Genomic DNA, 23,585 nt, shown 5'->3' on the forward strand with positions numbered 1-23,585 from the left:
ACAGATAATAAGTGTTTGGTTATGTATTAACAGGCCATGTAATAGTATATTTCGTACCTAGGGCCGAAAATGAGGTTTTGCCGGCTCGAGGTAGTTTTTAGTTAGTAAATCGATCGAGAGCGGCAAAACCATTTCGGTCCGTGGTACGAACGCTATTTTTCACCACACTATACCCTATTACCACTATTCACCACTATAATAATGCACACTGATAGTCAACACAACTAGAACTTTAAGGTTATGTGAAGAAATAATTTGAGGAATCAGCAAAAATAAAAATAAATAGTTGCTTGGCAACGGTGACAATAACACAATTCTATTGCAATGTTATGAATTTTGATTGTGTATTTAAAATGCATTCATGTTTTAAGTAAGTAGCGGACAGCTGATTTTGCAGCCCCGGCCTGTAAAAACCTGCTCGGTCCCCAAATTACGATGACAGCTGGCATGGCCAGCAAAACGTAACTTTCAGCCACGAATTAACGCATGTAATACAGCCAAAAACATCATAGTGTGGTGAAAAATAGATTTCATATTTACACATTAAAGGCTAAAAGTATAAAATAATTATAAATAAAAATAATTTTAAAAATTATAAATAAAAATAATTTTAAAAATTATAAATAAAAATAATTTTTAAAAAATACCACGTTTTTAAACGCACTAAAAAGTAAAAATAATTTATAAATATGCGGAGAGAATAAATACTTGTAAGATTTAAAACGAAAAACGTGGGGCGCATGCAATGGATAATAATAGTTCAATAGGTGAAGATAATTGTAAAATTAGTATGCGCCCCACGTTTTTCTTTAAATCGTCAAGTATTTATTCAATACATATTATGTACTTTATTGTGCGTTTTAAAAACGTTGCATTTTGAAAAAGTTTTTTTTATATTTATAATTTATAATAGTAGTGATTTAATATTATGTACATATTTCATATCTTCTTCAGGGGTAAAAAGCAGTTTTGTATTCTTTGAAAACATTACGACCAAAACCCGTCCACACCTACAAATCGCTCAGCGACTGCGACTCTGACTCCCCTCAGAGCAGACCCGCTACAGTCGCTGTGTTCAGCCGCTAGCCGCTCCAGTCGCAGTCGCGTCAAGGACAATGGTCCCATTTGAAACAACGCTAACCAGTGCTCAGCTACTATCGCTGAGCTACTATCGCTCAGCTACTATCGCAAGAGTCGCTTCAGGGACAATGCACCTTAACCCTACAACCCTGACCGCCTTCACTCTACACATTACCACGATGATTCCCTATGACGTTAGACTCGCAGATCGCTACAGTACAAGGTAACATTTGTTGATTGTATACGTTATTCAGATTAATCAGATGTCAAGGTTTCGGGAGATGGAGTTAAACAAATCAAGGATATGGAAAAAGCTATTACAAATTGTTGCATGTTCATTAGATTGACTATGAATTTAGAAAATTACATTTTTTTAGTTTTTGAAGATGAACGCAACTATTAAAACTTATGTAAATTGAGGTGGTGTTAACTGACCTAGCCTAATTTGCATAGGGCAAACTTTCTAATTGTAGGTAACGATCTTCTTTCTGAAAAGATATTTTTTTCGACACAAAAACCATTTAAAATATATTAGCGTATTTTAATATAGGGAAGTAGCTATTATCGTAGGTGGCACGGTAAGACCTAGGCCCGGGACCGATTTACTTTTTTATTTTGATGTCCCCAGAGGCCAAAAACAACATTTGTTAATATATAGGCCTATATATGTGACCTGCATAGTAAATTAAAATGAGAGTGGAAATGGTTAACATAAAGATGGAAGGATGGATATAGAATTGAGTGTGATGTCTTTTAGCTTTGCAACAGACTTAGTAAGTTTACAGCAGTTTATTTAGCCAGGACCATTTAAAAGTCCAATGATAAATGAGAGGTATGAAAAAGCTACTGACTTTCAACTTGTAAAACGAACACAATGACCACCCAGCTACACTAAACTTTTATCGCCAAATATATTCAATATAGTAAATACTGTGCACGCAAATACAAAAACTGTCAATCTATGGCATAAATCCCCTTGCATCGGAGTCTCGCCCCTTCCACACCCGTACATTCATCGTAAACACAACAGCAGAAATAAAAAAAAAAAAAAAAAAAAAAAAAAAAAAAAAACATAGGTCAACCGAGCTTTACTAATGGGATTCAACGATGTCCTGCTCTACTACTACACTCAAATTGATCTATACAACGGTAAAACATGCCAGTTTACAAATTTAATCCAGATGAGTTGACACTAACGTACAGCTTCTCTGTAGCGACAAAAAAACACGAAAATGACTGTTGTGGAATCATAATACTTTCAATACTTTACAATAAAATGGCGACCATACAAAGTAGGTATTTTAAGCCAAGTATGAATGGAGATGAGTGTAGGATGAGTGGCGCGATCTTGTAGTCTTGTTAGTGACTAAGGCCGACATATTCCTTAGACACAGCTGTTAATTAATAGCCCATACAGCCAATAGCAAAATCTTAGCCAAAATAGCATCTGGTGTTGCGGTTAAAATCTGTCTGTGAAAACTGACGTCAGTTATTAGATTGTTATGTGAAATTGGCATGTCTAGTTGACGAGGCTCACAGATCAATCAACTAATCACAGCTTGCACAGTATGAAACATACCCGGTGTACATATACATTTGGTTTAATTGGATTGTTTAAGCCTACAAATGAGGATTTGATTGTTTAGGGTTGTATTTAGGTTGCCTAAACGTTAATTGTAATTCCAAATGCGTAAATTGGTATGTACAGCCATAAATGTATCATAAATGAAGACTGATCTAGGAGTGTTTTAATCCAATTTTAAGTGCAAGATGAGGTTATAATAGGGTGGAATGGCTTTGCAACAAAATAATGATAATTGTGTCTCTTAACGTTATGCGACATTTCTCAAGGTTTCCTGTAAGGAACAGTTCAAAAACTTTTGAAACTATCTAACGTCGATCTTGTATTAATTAGCATCATTAACTGATAGATTAGTGACTAATTTAAAGGTATCTGGGTTCAGAAACCAAATCAAACCATAGTTTAGTTATCCAGGATATAATTAATCTACACAACATATCATAGGAATGGGGATAGGAAAACAAGTTTTGACTAGAAGAGAATCTATGTTGGTTTAGATAGCTCGACGAGACAAACAACAATAATTAATATTTGTAGAACTTCAGTATCAGAACCACACATGTAATCTAAATCACTAACCAAGAGTTTGAGATAGGTTAATTTGTTTACCGTACCAAACCCAAGACGGATGTGAGAAGTCACAAACATTTGATATAGGTATAAATATTCACAGGTCTATCAACACCTATGTTACATTCACACACACACACACGCAATCAATTGCGCTTCTACAGTACGGTCCACGAGAGTCTGCAGTTGGGGGAGGAGCCTATTTACCACGTGACTTCGAAGGAGCCAATGAGGACAGTGCGGTGTTGCCAAATTTAATAATACCAGCTGATTTGAAAATATTGTTTAGTATATTTTAATTAGTGTCGAAAAGTAGTAAACGAGTGATGTTGCAACGTTGCGCTAGTCTAGTCTTGCTATTGGCTACCGCCAACTGCAGATTCTCGTGACCCCTAGTGTAGGAATAACGCAAAGATGAAATATCAACAAGTATTAAATAGTCAATTAAGAGTGAATCTGAAAAAAAAACGTAATACGAAACGTATATGGGTTGTCGTTGTGGACGATTATAAGAGGTAAACGAACATTATAAACACTCATTATCCGCCAGTAGGTGTTTGGTTAATCATCCAAACAAGGAAGAATAAACACATCGTCATCTCGTAGTTGAAAGTCCGATTGAGGATTAGATAATGTTTATACTGTAATTGACTTGCTCATTTAACACTCACTTAAAAGTTGAAGACTTACTATACAATATCCTTAACTGTAATTATTTTTTTGACTTTAGCTTGCATTTAATTAGGGGAAATGAGCAATAAGTTGAATTATGAATAAGATAATACAGATGGACTCAGTCAGGCAGAATGTAGTAAGTAATCACTAATAATGAACATGTTTTTGATAAAGAAATATTAAAGTCACCATCACCAGAATAGTGTAGGCCTATTATTGAAGTCACAATTACTAAAGCCACTGAAGCTGGAATTTAATTTGCATTGTTTATAATTTTAAAGCAAATTTCGCAAAGTTTGACAATTTCATTGAACTATTGAAAATAACTCTAATAAACCAATAGTTGAATCTAGTAAATATTTGTTTCTTATTGTCTTCTATAGCATTTTTACAAATATTCTCACCATCAAAAAGAGAGCAAATTTTAATTTGAATGTAGAAAAACAAAGACTGAACAAACATCTGAACAGAAATTCGATATTTTTTAACACGACAAGATATAGATGATGATTATAGTAATACTACACAGACGAATATTTTATTTTATACATGATTTTCAGCTCGTCCAAGCCAACAATACTGTACAGCAGATCCAACATCCAACAAACGCATTTCTGATAACACAATCATTATTGATAAAAGGCAGGCAACATACACTGCTGCATGTTGGGCGGGGATACTGTGTATTCTTACTCATATAAAGTTAATTGAATTATCAGAATATTTGGTAAAACGACTGTAACAGTTATACATTTTTAATACGGTAGCTAATACTTTTGATGAAGAGAGACCTTGATAAAAATAATAATAAATTAAATTCTATAAATAGATTAAATTCTTTTGTAATATTTATTTTTAGTTTAGTAATAAACATTTACTGATGACAATGACAGTCTCAAAAGTTTACAATGAATAGTTACTGTATAGTAAGGTTTGTAATAAAGTTAAATTTTTAAAGCGGATTTTCTCCAAATGATTTAGGAAACCTGATATAATTGCATAGACTACCTTTTAACGAATTTCCCATATTACAGTATGTCTCTTCCTCCTTCCCCCAAAAATACCTTTAAGGCGCGTACAATCAAAAGTTTATATATTTGAGTTCCTGGGGCTTTGGGTTATGAACAAACAAAAAAATTTTATTCATTTCCATATATAATTAAGATTATTTTTTATAGTATAAAATACTAACAGCAAAGCTTGTATTAAAAATTAGGAACTTAAAATACAGCATTACATATTAAAAGTATTATATGAGCTGCTAAGATTTTTATTTGCACAGACATGATAGCCAATTTACACATTTCTTTGGGATTCTGCAGTAAGAGTGATTCCAGAATGTATTATTTACACAGCTCTTAACTCCAAAGAAAACAACGACTGTACTGCAGATAAAATTAATTTGTTGTTAGGCCTTACTAATTACAACCACGTCTTTACTGACGTACAGTTGCATCACAACAAACACCTCAGCTATGGAAATCTCAATAGGAATAGGAGTTAACGGTGCGTGCCGTAGGACTCTAGGCTAAAATGCCCAGGGGGGTTGCGGCATTATCCCTTGGATAAAATCCATTTAACGGGATTGAACCCAGGACCTCAGGGACCGAAGTCCCGCGCTCTACTACTAGACCACCTCTCTCCCCAATGAGTTGGGGCTATAGTATAAATCCCATCTAAAAAGAAAATGCATTGGGAAAAAATTGTTCGGTAATGACATCCATATTGAGCATCTGTAGATGGTGGATTCAATATTACTGCTGGCTTAGTGGTAGATCCCGACTTCTGGAGGTCCCGGGTAAAAATCTCACTAATCACTAAAGTCATCATCAGAAGTTATCATCTTTAAAGTCAGTAGTGATGATACACGTAACATTCTTAACCTAGCCTGAAGTAATGTGTAAAACAATTCCGAGCAAGAACCTAGCGTCCTAGAATTTTAAGGTGAGACAAAACCGATACATTAAAAAAAATTGAACCCTCCACCCAGTATCATTGACGTATACGATGTTAGTATGTAAGAATTATTTCGTTCGTAAAAGGCAATTAGTTTACAGATTACTATTGTCCAAGGAGCAGTACAGGATATAAATTACAAAATCGAGGGATTTACTTTTCTTGAAAAAAATCTCAAGAAACTAATCAAATTCCTGTAAAGTGGTTAAGTATTTAATCCCAGAAATCATACTAGGACATGATTTCCTTGTCAAATAAGGTAAGCAGATAGGTACAGCAAACGAATTATTTTTTTTTCATTAAACATATAGATAGATTGGGATGGTTAGAGGACAAACACTTTCATTTGGGGGCGAAATCAGAAAACAACGGTTTGTTTTTATGAACTGAAAACGGGAATATTGACGATTTTAACTGAACTATGTTTTGTACATGTAGTAATTCATGAAACTGGCCTGGTGACGTCATAGGTGATCACCTGATGCAATGTGTATGTCTACTGCAATCAACGATGGTCTATTAAACGCTTGCTACTGCTATAGATTCAGCGTACTGTACTTCCTTATAGGTTTGTCATCATTCTCGACCTACTGAGAACAGTTTTAGGCACTGTATGTTTCTATGCGGGGTGACTGGAACGCGCTTTGAAGTTTGCTAAATTCGTTTCTTGCTATTTCACCAACATTAAGAATATTGAATTCCCTAAAATTAAATTTTAAAATTTTCTCCTTGTCCTCTGAGATGATAAAGAATGAGAAAAGCCAAAAGCGCACACTGTCACTTACGTGGTTCTAACATTGTGCTACTTAAATAAAAAAAAACCTTGTCACAGCTGGTACATACAGATCGGTGTCTACTAATACCACAGTCATTGCTACAATTGTCTTATATAACACCCCGCACTATTCTAGGTAGCGTGCTACAGCAGTTGTCGCGAAGACAGTTTAGGTAGTGGCCACGTGACAAGTGACCTTGCGTCACAACCAGTTCCGTTGCAGCGGCCGATGTCAAGGTCAAGGCGAGTGACCAGTTGTGACCATCCGAGCCAAACCTTCCCCATTCCCGTTTTTGCGCAATTTCGGGGTTCCACGCGAGGCGAACGGGTCGTGTTTCACAGGAAGTGGATGAAACGGAAACGAATGCGGAACGACCAAGGTAAACACGAAGTTGACCACGGTAATATGAAACTGGCTCTAAACTCAAGTTTAACAGTTGATCGAGTTTTGGGATGTATTTTACAAAACATCTATCTATCTATATATAATAGGTACGCTAAGCCGATTTTTGTTAACAGAACTCCTCCCTCATTTCTGGACCGATTTTGATGATTAAAGTGTCAAAAAAATGACCCTGATCTGTAGTTTTGCAAAGTGTTTTTCGTTTTTTGATATCTTTATTACTTTGGGCAGGTTCTTCCATCAAAGTTGGGTTTTCTCCCATAAGATTAACATGGGGGAATCTAAATATTTAATTGGAAACTTTGTCTCCACTAATTTGAGAGAACGGCTGGGCGTAGAAACTTGGTAGAGGTGTCCAAAGAAAGGTCTTGGTCTGTAGATGAGTTATCAAAAGAAAAACAAAGTAAATTCGCTTAGGGCTCTGCCCCAGAAGCTTTTAAAGGTCCCACCACAGATTTGTTTACATTTTGGCCCTGTGGATAATACTTTTTAATAAAACAGCTGTTCATTTTAAAATTGTATTTTAAACAACACACACTTATTGGGAGTTACTAAAAAGTCCAAAAGAAGTATTTGCAATGTTATTTTCTGATTTTAAAATTGATTTTATTCTGTATCATGTCAGTCATGTGTTGCAATATAAAGTTCCATTACGAAATCAGTGGAAAATCCTTTTATCACAATAACTCTTACAATTATTTCTTATTGCATCGCAAACTATGACCGTTATTCGTTTTGAAATAACGCCTCCAACATTTTGCAATTGCTCGAATTCGAGCAACAGGTGCACTAGTGTAAACTAATACTGTAGGTGTGTTGGGTTTGTTCTCAAATTGGTTGGGTTTTATGTTGGTAAGCGACAAGCATCGTATCCATAAAAATAAGGAAATTTAGAGACATTTTAGGTTTTCGATGACAAAATGCCACTGGTGTTGATGCTGATAAGAAGTTAACAAATTCTGTGGTCTGCAAAATTTCCAAATTGACTAGAGAGATGAATGTAAAATTAGATGTATGCCTCTTTCCCCCAGACGTCACTAAGCACAATCCTACACCACTATAAATAGCCTAAATCTATACTTATAAAAGGCAAAGCCCTCACTGACACACTCACTCACTCACTCACTCACTCATCACTAATTCTCCCACTTCCCATTTACCTAGGAGGCTGAAATTTGGCACACCGATTCTTTAGGTATTAAATATGAAAACTAAGTTGTTTTTATTCTGATCCGACCCTCGGGCTCCACCCCAGTGGCTCTGGAGTTTCCCATGTTAACCTTATGATTTTTCATATTTAAAAGGAATTAATGAATCTTATCAGCTGTTTCAATTAAACAAGTTGGTTCTGTTCTATGATGTTCAATAGCATTAAAGTTACAAGGATTACCAACAGGGTGCAGCACTATTTTTTTTTTTAATTTATGACAACAGCTAATTTGCAACCAAAAGGTGAGTGAGCGTAGCGAACGAACTTCAACCTGGAGGCGAGTTAGCGTAGCGAACGAGCTAACCTGAAGGCAAGTGAGCGCAGCGAACTAGCTCCAACCTAAAGGTGAGTGAGCGTAGCGAACGAACTTCAACCAGGACGTAATTGAGCCATGCGGACGAGCTCATCTTGAAAATTAAGAAGTTAAACGGGGCAAAGCTCGCGGTTACAGCTAGTGATGTATAACTGATGATTCATTTTTGTGCCCATAAACAGAAACTCATATTGTACAATTGTCATTGTGCACACCCCAGTGTTATTTAAGCTGTGTCTAAGGAATAAGTCGGCCTTAGTCACTAACAAGGCTACAAGATCACGCCACTCACACTAATCTCCATTCATACTTGGTTTAAAATACCTAATTCGTATGGCCGCCATTTCATTGAAAAGTATTAAAGTAAAGTTGCATTTAAAATTTAGAACAATAAACACTCTTAAAGAAAAGCGGTAGAAACCCCTTCAATTTGTGTGGATGTGCCGTGGATCTACCCGTCCCTTGAACCGATGTTCGAGATACAAAACTACACGTCTAAAAACAGCACAAGCAACACAGTCCCTTCTACACCACGATTTGCACAGTAAAACACAAATTCCACTGAGTTGTACACGATCGAGTTATGCTCTAATAATAGCGTCTTATGTGCAGCAAAAAACTTGTTGATACCTCGACCTAACCCGACTACTTTCACTTCACCTTTCACCTATCTTCTGCTATTTATACCTAGTCTACTTGTTGTTTGTTTTTTACATTCTCATCTCAATGCGATGTGCCGGGAGAGGGGAAACTGTTAAAGCTGATCACGTGGTTCACAAAAGACTGAGGAAACTTACAACTAATTACGATTAAGTACCTAGGGACCAAGCTATGGATCGGTGTAAAGGCAATATAAAGGAAACCCACGTTTTATTAAAAACTAATTTTGGCTTTTATTATTTAAGTTTCAGTGGAATTTCAATTTATTATTATGGGAATTTCAACCTGGCAATTTACAATATTAATTTATTTTACAGTCAATGGTAAAAAATCACTCGTTTATAATAGCACACGAATACTAGAAAAATACCGGTTGGATCATAAACATGTATAATTAACATATGGTTTTGTTTACTTAAGACCACAGTTTGCTAAAAATTGGGATTAAGTTTTGATCGGAACTATTTTCGCCTATTTTAGTAGTTTTCAGTGTAATCTTTGCTCAATAGTAACAACTGATATTTTCCCCTTAATACTGCATTCAATAAATTGCTAGTAGACTGTGGATGGCTTTCTACAAACACATGTTACTTGTTTACTTTTGCCTTGTTATTTTTGTTCAACCAACATGCTTACTTGGCAACCCATGAGGTCAATGTGAAAATGTTTTGACTTTCAATTTAATTTTTTTACCTAATTAGATTTTTTGTTGTAGCTTTTCCCCGCATATTTTTAAATTAAAAATAAATTATTTACAACATTTGAAGAAATTTCGAAGCCGTGATTTTGTGCATGCATACATACGTACATACAAGCCAACATTGCAACTAGATGGCATTTCCCTTCGAAGGGAGTATGGGTTAACACAAGTTCTACGAGCAGAGTTTCTCATTTCCACTAGGCAATTAATGATAAATGTTACAGTAACGGTAAGTAACTAATCACATCCTATATAGTAAAGCCTACATCGAGGTGGAAACTGAACTTATAAGCAACTCGCATCTGTATGGGTGGTCGGCTTACGCGATGATCTATATAATTACTGTATAGGTTTGATAAATCACGTTTACAAATTTATTGGTGAAATAATTTTATGAAAAAATAATACATTTCTTGCTATAGCCTAATTAAGTCAAATAACTTACACAGATTTTTAAATATACCTAATCATCCGTAGATTTCTGATATTTAAACACATATAGGCCCCTACGATGTATGTCTAAGTATGGTACAAACCAGGTTAGCCTAAATAACATTTTTAAATTAAGTTATTTATTAATACTTTTACAAAGATTTTCACACACATTATCCACGTTAAAGCAGCCAAAATTAAAAACTCTGTTAACGTTATCTAGAATCAGCACAATTCAATCTATTTTTAACAGTGTGTACTCATCTTCAGACGTAAACAGTTATATAGTTATGAAATTCAAGACATCAATTTCTTACACAGCCAGCTGGACACGTATCCCACAAAAGTGAATGTATAAACTATGTTTATGTATTATTAGAGTACAAACATGTTCACCGCTCAAGCCAAACGATGTAAGAACAAATCGCCAATCGGGCCAAGTAAATACACAACATGTGGACTACGAGAGGAGAGGAGCGTGCAAACAGTCGATTGAGCCTCAGCCAAAGTTCGTATTCGTAAACATAACAACCAGAAATAGCCGCACGGTCAATACTGTATCAATGACAGAACCACAGCGCGGCGGCTAAACGGCTTAACTGAGCAGAGCACGATCTTAATGGATCACAGAATGTTTACAAATACAAATACCCCCTGCCGCAGCAAACCAGCAGGCTAATCGAATTTCCAATTGCCTTGAAGTGGCTTTTTACTAGAATATTTCCTTTAACATGTCAGTTTTATTCCCCATTCAAATAACATTAGGCTTCACGAGTATTTAGGTTATGTACAACAGGGAAGGAAAATTAACGGTATCAGAAATCTGACACGTACTTTCTCACATTAGCTGTCTGACAACCCTTATCATGGGTAGAGTGGTGAGAGTATCTATTATATTTTGTGGGAAAAATATCAAAAGCAATAACTTTTGCACCGTAATTTTTACAGCATTGGGTTGTGCTATTTTCATTAGAGTTGAAAGGGCTGTGCAAAAATTAGGTTTATTTTTATGTTGATTATTAAATAAAATTATAAAAAAATTAAATTCATGTTGAATTTCAATAAAAATTGTTAAGGCTGTTTTTGTAAATATCTAAATAGCCTATTCCTTTATTTTATAGATTTTATTAGAAAATCACCATTAAAATTAAAAACTTGAAAAATATTTAAAGAACTCCTTCAGATACCATGGATTAGAGAACCCTGCCAAATTTCATCTAAATCGGACCACAGGTGTAGTTTGTAGCTCTGTACACATCCACAACCTATCATCAAAATACCGTACTCAATACGGATATTACGAACCTAAACTCATTTAAAAAAAATTGAAGACAAGCAAGCAACTGGTACATTAGAAAATAGAATAATGTTGCCATATACTATGTATAGAGGGTGGGGGGGGGGGGTAAAATTCACAGTACTCCCAGGCAAATGCACATTGAAGGCTTACCAAGACATTCTATGAATGTTAAGTACAAGAATGTTGTAGATACACATACTTCTTCTCTATATAACGAAACTCGCAAAAGCAATAATGATAGGATGCAGTAAAATTCGTTGATAGCAAATTTTGATTGGAAAAGAGGATTATGTCTATAAAAAATACTACGATGAAGGCTGATGTTGAAGGTGCAGCAGACACTAGGTCAAGACTGCAGTATGACATCATGAACAATCAACAGGTGAAGAATCAATAATAGAAATGGCAGACACACAAACAGTTAAGTTCTACATCAAGGCAGAGAGGATCTACACTTTGTATTACAGTATTGAGGATTACCACAGCATATGGTTAGTTTATGTAGTGGAAAGTCAACACACATGTCACAATGCACAGTAAATTAAAGGTTAAAAATACCTGTATCTGTCTAGTAGTTCTAGAGACAAGTGTCGTATTTATTTGTTAACACATGATCCAGTGGCTAAAAATTTTGGAATGGCACAATGAGTATGCCAACCTTTATTCAATGCGTGGTTATGATTTATGTAGGCTACACTTTTTTGCTAGAAATAAAGTGACAATAATTTAAGAAATTATTACATCAGTTAGTTATCATGCTTATTATATTTTCTCCCATCTTATTTATTCTTGTTATTCTTAATCACTCTTATTTATTGACACTTAGATAAAGTATTATTAGCTATTTACTAGTTATTATTGTTCATTAGTCTATGAATGATTCGCTTGATAACATTTAATTTAATTAACTATAACTCATAGCAAAGCATATTCTTTATTATGTAGTCATAACAATAGAGCTGCAATGTTAAAAAATGTATTTGTACTTTTTTTTTATTAAGAAAAAAAATTACCTTTAAAGAAACAACTTGTAAAAAGGAATAAATTATAAATAAACTTGACCATACAGTATATATATAGGCCCTATTGTATGAAAAAGTACCATTATACTGTTAAATATAATTAATAGCTGGAGGTATTCATTGATTTGTATGCTACTTTTTGACAATTAATAGCTTCACCACAACAAAGATCACTCTACCAGTGTTAAATATTGTCAGAATTATGAAAACAATGGATTTAAATCTACTAGTGCACCTGTTGCTCGAATTCGAGCAATTGCCAAGTAGTACAGGCGTTACTTTAAAACGAATTAACAGTCATAATTTCCGATGGCTTAAAAGAGTCACTCAAAGTTAACATAATCAATCGCTCCACTCCCGTTATCGAAACTGAAAACGAACACTCTTGTGTGTATCATATGTTTATTATGAACAGCTGTTAATACAAATTATAATTATTCGTCTGTTTAAGTAAACAAAATCTCTTCTTCATAAGAAATACATGGGGACTATGATGGCCTGTGGGGCAAAGCCCAAGGACTTTTATCACAGAAATTGGTAAAAGGGGGCGTCTACACAAAAAATACATCATTCTGACACATCGTTTGTAAATATCCGTCCATTATTAACGGAGGAGTAGTGTTTTGTAGAAATCGCCTTCACGTATTATATAAGGATGAGCTAAGCTTATTGACATTTATTAATGTGGGATAACTGATGAGTGAGATGTCTTGGCTAGCTTTGACACTGACTAAGATCAGTTATTTCTCGTCTATAATAATGAACAACTAAGATCAGCTGTTTCTCGTCTATAATCAAGAACAACTAGGATCAGCTGTTTCTCGTCTATAATCAAGAACAACTAAGATCAGCTGTTTCTCGTATATAATCAAGAACAACTAAGATCAGCTGTTTCTCGTATATAATCAAGAACAACTAAGATCAGCTGTTTCTTGTCTATAATCAAGGACAACTAAGATCAGCTGTTTCTTGTCTATAATCAAGGACAACTAAGATCAGCTGTTTCTTGTCTATGATCAATAACAACTAAGATCATCTGTTTCTCATCTATGATCAAGAACAACTGGGTTCAGTTTGGAATCAAAAAGCTTCTGAATTTAGTCGAGATTATAACGCATTAGTCATTAGGCAAGCACTATAACTACTACCACTTTAACCTAAAAAGTATGTGCCAATCTACTTGAAGTTTGTATTTTTTATTACTCAACTCACAGAATAATCTACAACAGCTTACACACATATCCAGTTTCACTGCAGTATAAGAGATTGGGTACTATCATCGACTATATACACAGGTACTATATAAACTACTACATGTTGTTGTCAAGGTGTGATGTCTAACAGAAATGGAAACACAACGCTGTAACAGAAATTGTCCCATTCCTACTAGATTGCTTGACCAAAACAGTAACAAAGGATGATTTCCCACACATTCTAGCAATGTCGAGCTCTAAATAAGGATCTACGTCCTCCTATACAATGTACATGAAATCCTTGATACCCTTCAATTCCCTGCTAGAACTTTTTTATAAATGTACGTACTGTATGTGTAACTTGGCCACTGTACTCAACGTGAATTAGAGGGGTGCTGTGAGAGGTTCAATCCTGAGAAAGTCAGAAATATTTTGACGGTTCAAAACTGAACCCAGCGGTCCTTGATACCTTTGATACATAGCTAGTATTTTTAGTTTTTTTTTTTTTTTTACTTTTATCCTTGACACAGTCTATCCAGAAATTCTGGTTAACAAAGTCGCAGCAGGTATTAAAAGTTTAAATGGCCCTGATCAGAATCAGCTGATTTAGTCAGTATTAACGCTACAAGACTGTCTAAGTTATGCCTACGGTACTACATTCTACACTAGCCTTGCATTCAGTTTAAAATATGTGGACAAAGTATGTTGCAGAATCAATAAAGAAATTAAGTTCAATAGAGTGTGAACTTGCAATGTTGTCAAGGAACAAATTTTATTCAGTCATTTGATAGAGTTATTTTTGTATGGGAAAACTTATGATCTGTGAGTATTTTAAAGGGTTTGTAGGGAATAACCTTGTGGTTTGATTATCAAATGTTGCGCTGTTGTTATTCGGTTATTGTATTGCATTTCCCTTTTAATAGAAATTGCTTTTCTTTTAAAAAATAAATAAGCTTTATTCATCACAATACGTATAACTTGCTTTATTATTTTTAGTTCAACTTTGTTTCTGATGTTAGACTAAAAAAGGTTCTCTATGAACTTATCTCCAAGAGAGTTTGTGATATTTAATTGAGTTTTTAGGATATTGTGTGTCACTTTAATTAGCAGTATTTATAAATTTTAAATTAATCGACTTCACATGAAGAATCATTTGACACAAACAATTTAAATTGCTAAACAAGACAATGCCTCCAGCGCTTGCATTCAAGTCTTGAGGTCGCTGGTTCAATCTTAAACACTGTCGATTCTAGATCCAGATGACATTAATTTGTCTTTGGGCAATAAATTATTAATTATTCTACAAAACAAAAGGTTGAGATAAGCTTTTGGTAAAAAGACCAGGGGTCTACTGGTCCATTAATAAATATAGACAAAAGAAAAATACAGGTTTTTATGTGCAGCCGCAGCCCCGAGAACACTTACAATACAATCAAGCGGGGCAACTAGCGAGAGGAAATGATTGAAGTGGAAACTGAAATACTAATTTTGCTATTGTCTACGCTGACTCTAAAGAACACTTGGTTCCGCTCTTCCAGATCTGAACATTTGTGTGAGGCGTGGTACCAACTACACCAAGTACACACCCTTCCTTTGAGCATCAATGATCCCTATCATGTCATCTATTAGACTAGATCTCAGATGAGTAGGCCTATTTCAACAGATTTATCACAAATAGTTGAAACCCTTATCAGGCTCTTGAAAAACACATTGGTTGTCAGTGAGAAAAGTGAAGTTTGATTTGAATCAAAATTGATTTAAACGACTATTATTACCAATTTAGATGGGGATGCTAACCAGGTACAAATTTTAACCCAAATTAGTGACGGATGAGTGTCAAACGAAGTGAGATGCCTTGTGTAGCTTTTTTACTGACTAAAGGCCCGTTTTGCTAGAGCGATAATCGCTCGGGCCTATTTTGCCAGAAGCGTCTGTTTCTTGCGATTATTTGATCAGTGAGTGGTTTGCTTTGGTGGCAAATCGAATATTTCTGAAAATGAGCTTTAAAAATCAAATAGTAAAGTCTTTGTTAGCTGAGGAATTAGACGATGAAGAGATATTAGAAATAAGGGGCAAACGTAGGTAAGAAGTGCACACTATGTTTTTAAAGAGACCTGAAGAGGGATATTTTAAATTGTTGATTGGAAATCACCTCCGCTCTGATGAGACCAAGTTTTACTAGTTTCATCTAGTGTTTCATCTTCTTCACTATAAAATCCCCACTTTGATTGTGACATGTCACTAAACTTGAAAACAAAACTTATTTGAGGAAACAAAAACTAAGTCAGCAACTAAACTAAGACTACATTAAACTAAGGCTTATTCCAGTAATAATCGCTAGCGACTGCATCTCCGTCTGCTCCAGGAGCAGTGGTCCGCGTCAGACGCTAGCGTCTCAGTTACAGACGCTGGCGGCTGCAGCGATAGACGCTTCTGGCAAAATAGACTACCCTAAAACAATGCAAAGCAGTGGGCAGCGATAGACGCGGAGCGATAATCGCTGAGCGATAGACGCACGAGACGCTTCTGGCAAAACTTAAGACCAGCTGTTTCATTAGCCAGGACCATTTTATTAAAAGCCCAATGATTACGGACAGCTGGTTCCGGTTTTGGACCATCAAAAAGATAGGCCTACCGGTACTTAACTTTTCTCACCTCAACAATAAATGTTCAGAAGAGGTAAAAAAGATGAACCATCAAAACGTAACGTAAACTTTAGACAGCTTCTACCAACGATGCTCTGTTGTGTTGAATGAGCATAAGCCGATTCACACTGGTCCCCTAGATGTGTAAAGGATAGCTTGGCTTAAAAATATTAATTTTAGGTGCACTAAGATAGGTATGAATTTGAGGTTTTATTGGGTACCTACAGTTCTGCAGGGAACCTACAATATATTATACACTACCGGTAGGATGAAATTTACATTTAATATATGTTTTGATTAAACTAGTCTATTTAATTCAATGTAGGCCTATTTATTGGTGATTTGTTATCGTCATTGAGTCTAGAAGAGGGCCTAGTTTTTGTGTGCTGCGGCGTTTAGGTTAAGGTAAGTTTGGATCAGTTTAGTTTATGATGATGATGATGACGACAAACAAAAAATTATTTCCAAAATTCAACCACTTTTTAAGTTACCTATAGACTCATAAAAAAGAGGACACGAATACAAGCCTTTGTAAATTTCACTTATCTCTTAAAAAAAAATACACGTAACAAATCAACTTTGTTTTTGTTTTTATTAATGCTAAGTTAGCCTACTTTGTTTAAGTATTTATTATAGGCTATATATTGTATTTACCATATACTGGGACTGTGGCGTTGTCCTGTAATCCAGATACTTGGAGGTCACGAATTGTGGATATTCATAGGTATGATCTGTGGATGCGATACTACATGGTGTGGATTAAAGCCCGCACTAGTGAGTCCTACGACTATCCGCAATACTATCCTGATAATTAGACCAATTCGTAAATTACAAGGTAAAAATGTGGTTTAAGTTAGATTCTACTATAGGTTAACTAACTGTAGGTTCCTTAGAGTTACCATTGGCTGTATGGGCTAGCTTATTAATTAACAGTCACCTGTCTAAGGAACATATCCAGCCTTGGTCAGTAACAAGCCTACAAGATCGTGCCACTCATCCTACACTCATGTACATCCATGTAGGCCTACCTCAGGCTTAAAATGTAGGCCTAACTACTTTCGTTATGTCGCTATTTCAAGAAAAGTATAAAGAAGTTAAGTATTAAGTGTATACAGGGTTAGGCAAAAGTCTGGAACCCCCCCATTAACTTTAAAACGAATCACGCCAAGGAAACTAAACTGAGCACACCTTTATATGAAATGAAAATGCACTTTTTGGTCAGTATAAAAATTTTTTCCGGGACCCCAAAATGGGGGATTTTGGGGGCAACTCAAAAATTTCAAATGTTAAGCCCCATCGAGTGACACCTCATTTTAAAGGTCTTGATTTAAGAAAACAAACAACGCAAACTAGAGGTCCCTATCTTAACCCAGTCAAAAATGGCGGTCACTTGAAATTTCAAAAAAAGCAATTTGGAAATTTGAATAAAAAGTAATAACCCCCCTTCTAAGTTTTTTCTAATGTTAATTACAAAGATATCCTTTTGGTGGTTGTGCAACCTTCGCAGGTACTTTATTATTGTCATTTCAAAAATTTTGAATTTGCACCGAAAATGGGGGATTTTGGGGGCAACTCAAAAATGTCCAATTTTAAGCCCCATCGAGTGACACCTCATTTTGAAGGTCTTGATTTAAGAAAACAAACAACGCAAACTAGAGGTCTCTATCTTAACCCAGTCAAAAATGGCGGTCACTTGAAAATGCATCGCACTATTTAATAACCTCTTATGAAGATTCTTGATCAATAAACAGTCAATAAACAGTGCGTACTAAAGTTTTATTAAAAAGCAAAACGTTATTAGACGAAATTTATGTTACAATTCTTATTAATCACTATCTTTTAATATGGCGTAGGAAAACATCTTAACATTAATAATTATTATCAAATTTTATTGCTTCTACTCACCTAATTTCCTTATAAAAGATGCTCGAATTGCTCCCCTTGTACTGTCTGGACATGTCCTAGCCTGTTGTAAAAATGTGAAACAGCATGTTGAATGGATTCTCGTGGAACATTGTGAATTTCCTCAACTATCCTGTTCCTCAGATCATTGATGCACTGTGGTTTTGTTTTATACACATTATCTTGTGGCCCCAAGCAAAGTAATCAAGTGGTGACAAATCAGGTGACCTTGCAGGCCACTCGACAGCCCCTCGTCTCCCTATCCAGCGATTTGGAAACATGTTGTTCAAATACGTGCGGACATCCCGGCCATAGTGTGGAGGTGCTCCATCTTGCTGGAACCAAATCTGATCACTGTTATTAGTTGCTAACTGGACAGCGGGAATAATGTGCTGTTGGAGCATTGTCAGGTACACTGCACAGTTAAGATTACCTTCAATGAAGAACGGTCCGATAAATCTATCTCCTACAATACCAAGCCAAACATTTAATTTTTCCGGATGTTGTGTATGTTGTTCTCTCATCCAGCGAGGGTTTTCATCAGACCAGTAGCGACAATTATGCCTGTTGACATTTCCGTTTACCATAAAAGTTGCTTCATCTGAGAAAACAATGTTATTTAATTGAATAGTATTGTTATCAATACGTGACATCATTAACTCGCAAAATTCTACTCGACGATCGAAGTCATCCTCAGATAGTTCCTGAACTAAATGAAGTTTGTATGCTTTAAAACCGCTGTCGTGTAAAACTCTACGCACTGATCTTTGGGAGATCTCTACACTTAGGCCAACAACATTTGTTGAGACATGGGGATTTTCTACAACAGATTGCAAAACATCCAATGACTTTTCTTCGTTTGTAGCAGTTTTCGGTCTTCCTGATCTGGGACGGTCCTTGACACTGCCTGTCTCTTCAAAACGTTGAACAGTTTTTATTACTACTGATTTTGAAATAGGGTTACGATTAGGAAAAGAATCATTAAATAAGTTTTTTACCTGTACATAACTTCTGATTCTGTCACCATATCCTCGCATAATTAGTATAGTGATCCGCTCTTGTTCACTCAGCTCCATTTTACAGTAAAATTATGAAACATACCATATTGGCTAGTGGTTAGTCTCACCCAAATGCCAGTCTGATAGTTACTGATAAGGTTGTGGTCCTAGAATGTCAAAGCCGGTGAAAGTTGCCCTCAAGAGTTATTGTTTTCCAATGTGGGTTTTTCGAGTAATGCGGCTGGTTTTCCTCAATGTACAATAATTGTAAGTGAACTAATAAAATTACTCTGGAAGTAGATGACAAAGTTTGGTTTGCACAATTTGTTTTCTTAAATCAAAATCTTCAAAATGAGGTGACACTCGATGGGGCTTAAAATTGGACATTTTTGAGTTGCCCCCAAAATCCCCCATTTTCGGTGCAAATTCAAAATTTTTGAAATGACAATAATAAAGTACCTGTGAAGGTTGCACAACCACCAAAAGGATATCTTTGTAATTAACATTAGAAAAAACTTAGAAGGGGGGTTATTACTTTTTATTCAAATTTCCAAATTGCTTTTTTTGAAATTTCAAGTGACCGCCATTTTTGACTGGGTTAAGATAGGGACCTCTAGTTTGCGTTGTTTGTTTTCTTAAATCAAGACCTTCAAAATGAGGTGTCACTCGATGGGGCTTAACATTTGAAATTTTTGAGTTGCCCCCAAAATCCCCCATTTTGGGGTCCCGGAAAAAATTTTTATACTGACCAAAAAGTGCATTTTCATTTCATATAAAGGTGTGCTCAGTTTAGTTTCCTTGGCGTGATTCGTTTTAAAGTTAATGGGGGGGTTCCAGACTTTTGCCTAACCCTGTATAGACCAAACTGTACTAAATGAACCTAACCGTCGCAGAACAGTGTACCGGTACGGTAGGTACAGTACCTGTCTTATTTTATAATGTGTCAAAATTACTTAAAAATCCTATGTGTCCGTGATGTAAAAATTTACTCATGATATAAGCTCTTTGATCAAACCAAAACATTGATCTCAGCTTAGTAGGCCTATGTTAATGCAATTCAGCCTAATTTTTAACTATGCTTAACCTAGTGAGATAGACAGAAGATGTCAATAGCTTGTAACCAGAATAAATGGTCATTGATTACAAAAAGCTTCCAAGGAAAGGAAGTACATTATGCTAATTTACTTTTTAAGACTGGGCCTTCCTTGATTCCTTCAGTATCCAATTACTGTTGCCTAAGTAGGACATAGTCCTACTGTCATGGCCTATTTCTATCCAACAAAACATATTCTGCCACCTTACAGAGGCAATATTTATGCATTAAATTAGTTCATTTTCATTACTTACCCAAATGCAAAGAGGCTCCTGAATCATGAATGACACTATATTTTTTATAAAAACCCCAAGAGTTGACAGTTTTCTTGACAGTCCTAAAACAACATCATATGAATCATTTTTTACAGTCTCAAGGGTTTCTATATTCACTGAAGATGTAGAATTGCTCTTCCAGCTTGGATCACTTGTCACATGAACAGCATAATATACCGAACACGATAACACCACAGCACTGATAACCGTATAGGCTTTAAGGCTAGGAAGAGGCAGCCTTTCTAGTAAAATAACTGGCATTATGAATGATTTTCGAGTAGCACAACAAATTACAAGAAGGACAGGCTATGTCATTACTAAATAAAACACTGATTATCACCAACAACGAAAACACAACTCTAACACTTGTAATTTTGTATGCTGTCGACGTGCCCAGTCAAGTCAAGTGTAGTTAGTGTTGTGTTGTGAGAATGAGAAATGAAACTCTGACAGTCAGTATGTTTGACGGAGCAGACGCAAGTCGCAAGGCGGCCGACCAATCGCATCATTCGAATTCTCCACAGCAGGCTGGCCAACACTGGATTCAGGGTTTCCCGTTGGTTTCCTTATATTTCAATATACAGCAAATAATGGATAATAATAGTTAATAAAATATAATTTTAAACTGTAAAACACGTGAAAAAACTGATTATCTAATACAAATGTTCTGGTCAGATTTTGAAATACCGTAGGTGTCTAGAAACAACTTTAGTAGTGAAACACATTATTTTTTATCACATATAGAATTGTGTATATAGATTTTAGTTTTACAGTATTGGGAAAGTGTGGTTAAATTTTCTTTTAATATATGAAGAAGTTATATTTTATGAGTGAAAACAAATAAAATACACAAAATATATTCCCACTAGACATTTTTACGCACATGACATACAATTCATATTCATGCAAGTATTATTATTTTATCGGTATGGCACAATCCTTGGAGGGAAAATGTATTTCCCTACGTCCGCGTCAGCTCCACTGTTTTATCAGCATCCACTCGGTTATGTGGTATAGATCGTAATATTAGCCAAGATCATCAACATTCATTTTTCAACGTAAAAATATTATTGGAAAATAATTAATAATTCCAATATACACATTTTGTGTATAGGTATAATAAGGCAATTTCGATTGGCATCGGAGCTACTTATTCCGAAAAAAATTCTTTCTAAATTATTTAGTATACGGATTCAACTACTAATTCAAAACTATTTTAGATTAAAAAAAGATTAACCCCAATTTTCTTTTACTTTATATCATTTTCATTATGTTTACGTTAAAACAATTAATGGATCATGTTATCACTTCTTATTTTAACGGAACTTGGTGACCGAATGTCAAAATTAAGATTTAAACAAATCCCTGCAATAATTAAGGTTATTTAGTTTGACAAAAACAGCCATATTGTCTACAACATGGCAGTATGATTATACTGAATTCAATATATTTTTTCCCCTTTCCGTATCCCATTAAGGAAACGTTTAAAAATACGGATTTGAGAAATCAAACGAACACTTTGACATCAGTACGCTTAAAATTATGTAAGTCTTAATAAGCGACATTACAGTACAAAGATTCCAACAAAATCCGAATGAAAGCAGTACTGTAAGAAGTAAGAACATTGATAAGATTTTAGTTTTTATTTTTTTAAATATTTGATTATATTTATTTTGCGAATCTTACACAATTGTCGCATTTGACAAACATCCCAAATAAACGACATTTGCATGTAACAGTCAACATATGACCAACACTATCGGTTATTTAGGATGTCGACTATATGCAACTGTTTCAGTTTCGATAACTTGGGATGTCGATCCCACGGTATAGTCAATGGTACGGTCTGGCAGGTTCAAACGAAATTCGCTAGGTCGCAGCACTGAACAAGTAAGTTATCAGAGCGGGAAGCTCTTGGATATTTAAACTACAATGAAAGGTGTACGTAATTCAATTTCAAATTAATATAGATTATTAAAATGTCTTCAAACTTTTATCCAGGATTATCTAAGTGTGCATTTTAGTAGTAAGGTAACGCGTTGTTTTATGTCAAAACTCGAGCCATGTGTGAGTTTTGATATGCAGTAATGTAGTTTAATACTTAATAGCAGTATGACACCCCACCCAGTTAAAATTCTCAAGGTGGTACAGCAAAATCCACAGTTTGAGCAAATATTTAAAATAGCCATTAGCTATGCACGATACCCATTATTTACAACGACTTTTATGAAATTCTGTAGGTACAGTTCAACATTTGTTTGAATGGATGCGAAAATCAGAATGACATTGGGTGAAGGTTTGAAATGCAATGTGTTGACACTTGTTGGTAGTACAATTTTATACAATTAATTACATAATGCTACTAGTTGATCATTCGATCCCAGCTTCTGAAATAATTTCGGTGATAAAATAATAGATGTATTTCTATACTGTATGTATACCATACTTTTATGGATACGTACAGTGCGCAACAGATTCTTGTAGTCAATGGTATGATCTATTTTCTATGAGATATTATATTTTACAACTATTTTCTGTTCCCTATTTGAAGTGACCTGAAAACGATTATTTTGCTGATGATTTAGAGAACTAAAAACGGCTGCTTTCCGGACAGTATGATGAAAATTATATTTTCAACTATTTTGAATGCACGTATATTTTTAAGAAGCACATAACTTCAACATTTAAGATGAAAATATGACCATATTACCATATTATCAAGTCTAAAACAATTTACTGGGAAAAAAATGATTTAAAAATAAATAATTATTGTGATATTGTATTTTTTTCAAATAATGAAC

The 23,585-nt window shown here is 35.0% G+C and overlaps 1 protein-coding gene across 1 annotated transcript in view; it reads right to left on the reverse strand.

Annotated features, from left to right (window-relative positions):
• LOC128996847 (E3 ubiquitin-protein ligase AMFR-like) overlaps positions 1–21,210 on the reverse strand; it is a 102,258-nt gene extending 81,048 nt beyond the window's left edge. Inside the window, exon 1 of the mRNA XM_054422353.1 lies at positions 20,764–21,210. Within this exon, the coding sequence (XP_054278328.1) occupies positions 20,764–21,045 (282 nt within the window). The 5' untranslated portion in view covers positions 21,046–21,210. The remainder of the gene's footprint in view (positions 1–20,763) is intronic.
• Between the last annotated feature and the right edge of the window lie 2,375 nt (positions 21,211–23,585).

This window comes from Macrosteles quadrilineatus, unplaced genomic scaffold (genome assembly GCF_028750875.1).
Source record: "Macrosteles quadrilineatus isolate MER2022 unplaced genomic scaffold, UCM_ALF_1.0 Scaffold_6__1_contigs__length_79288215, whole genome shotgun sequence".
NCBI classification, from domain to species: Eukaryota; Metazoa; Arthropoda; class Insecta; order Hemiptera; family Cicadellidae; genus Macrosteles; species Macrosteles quadrilineatus.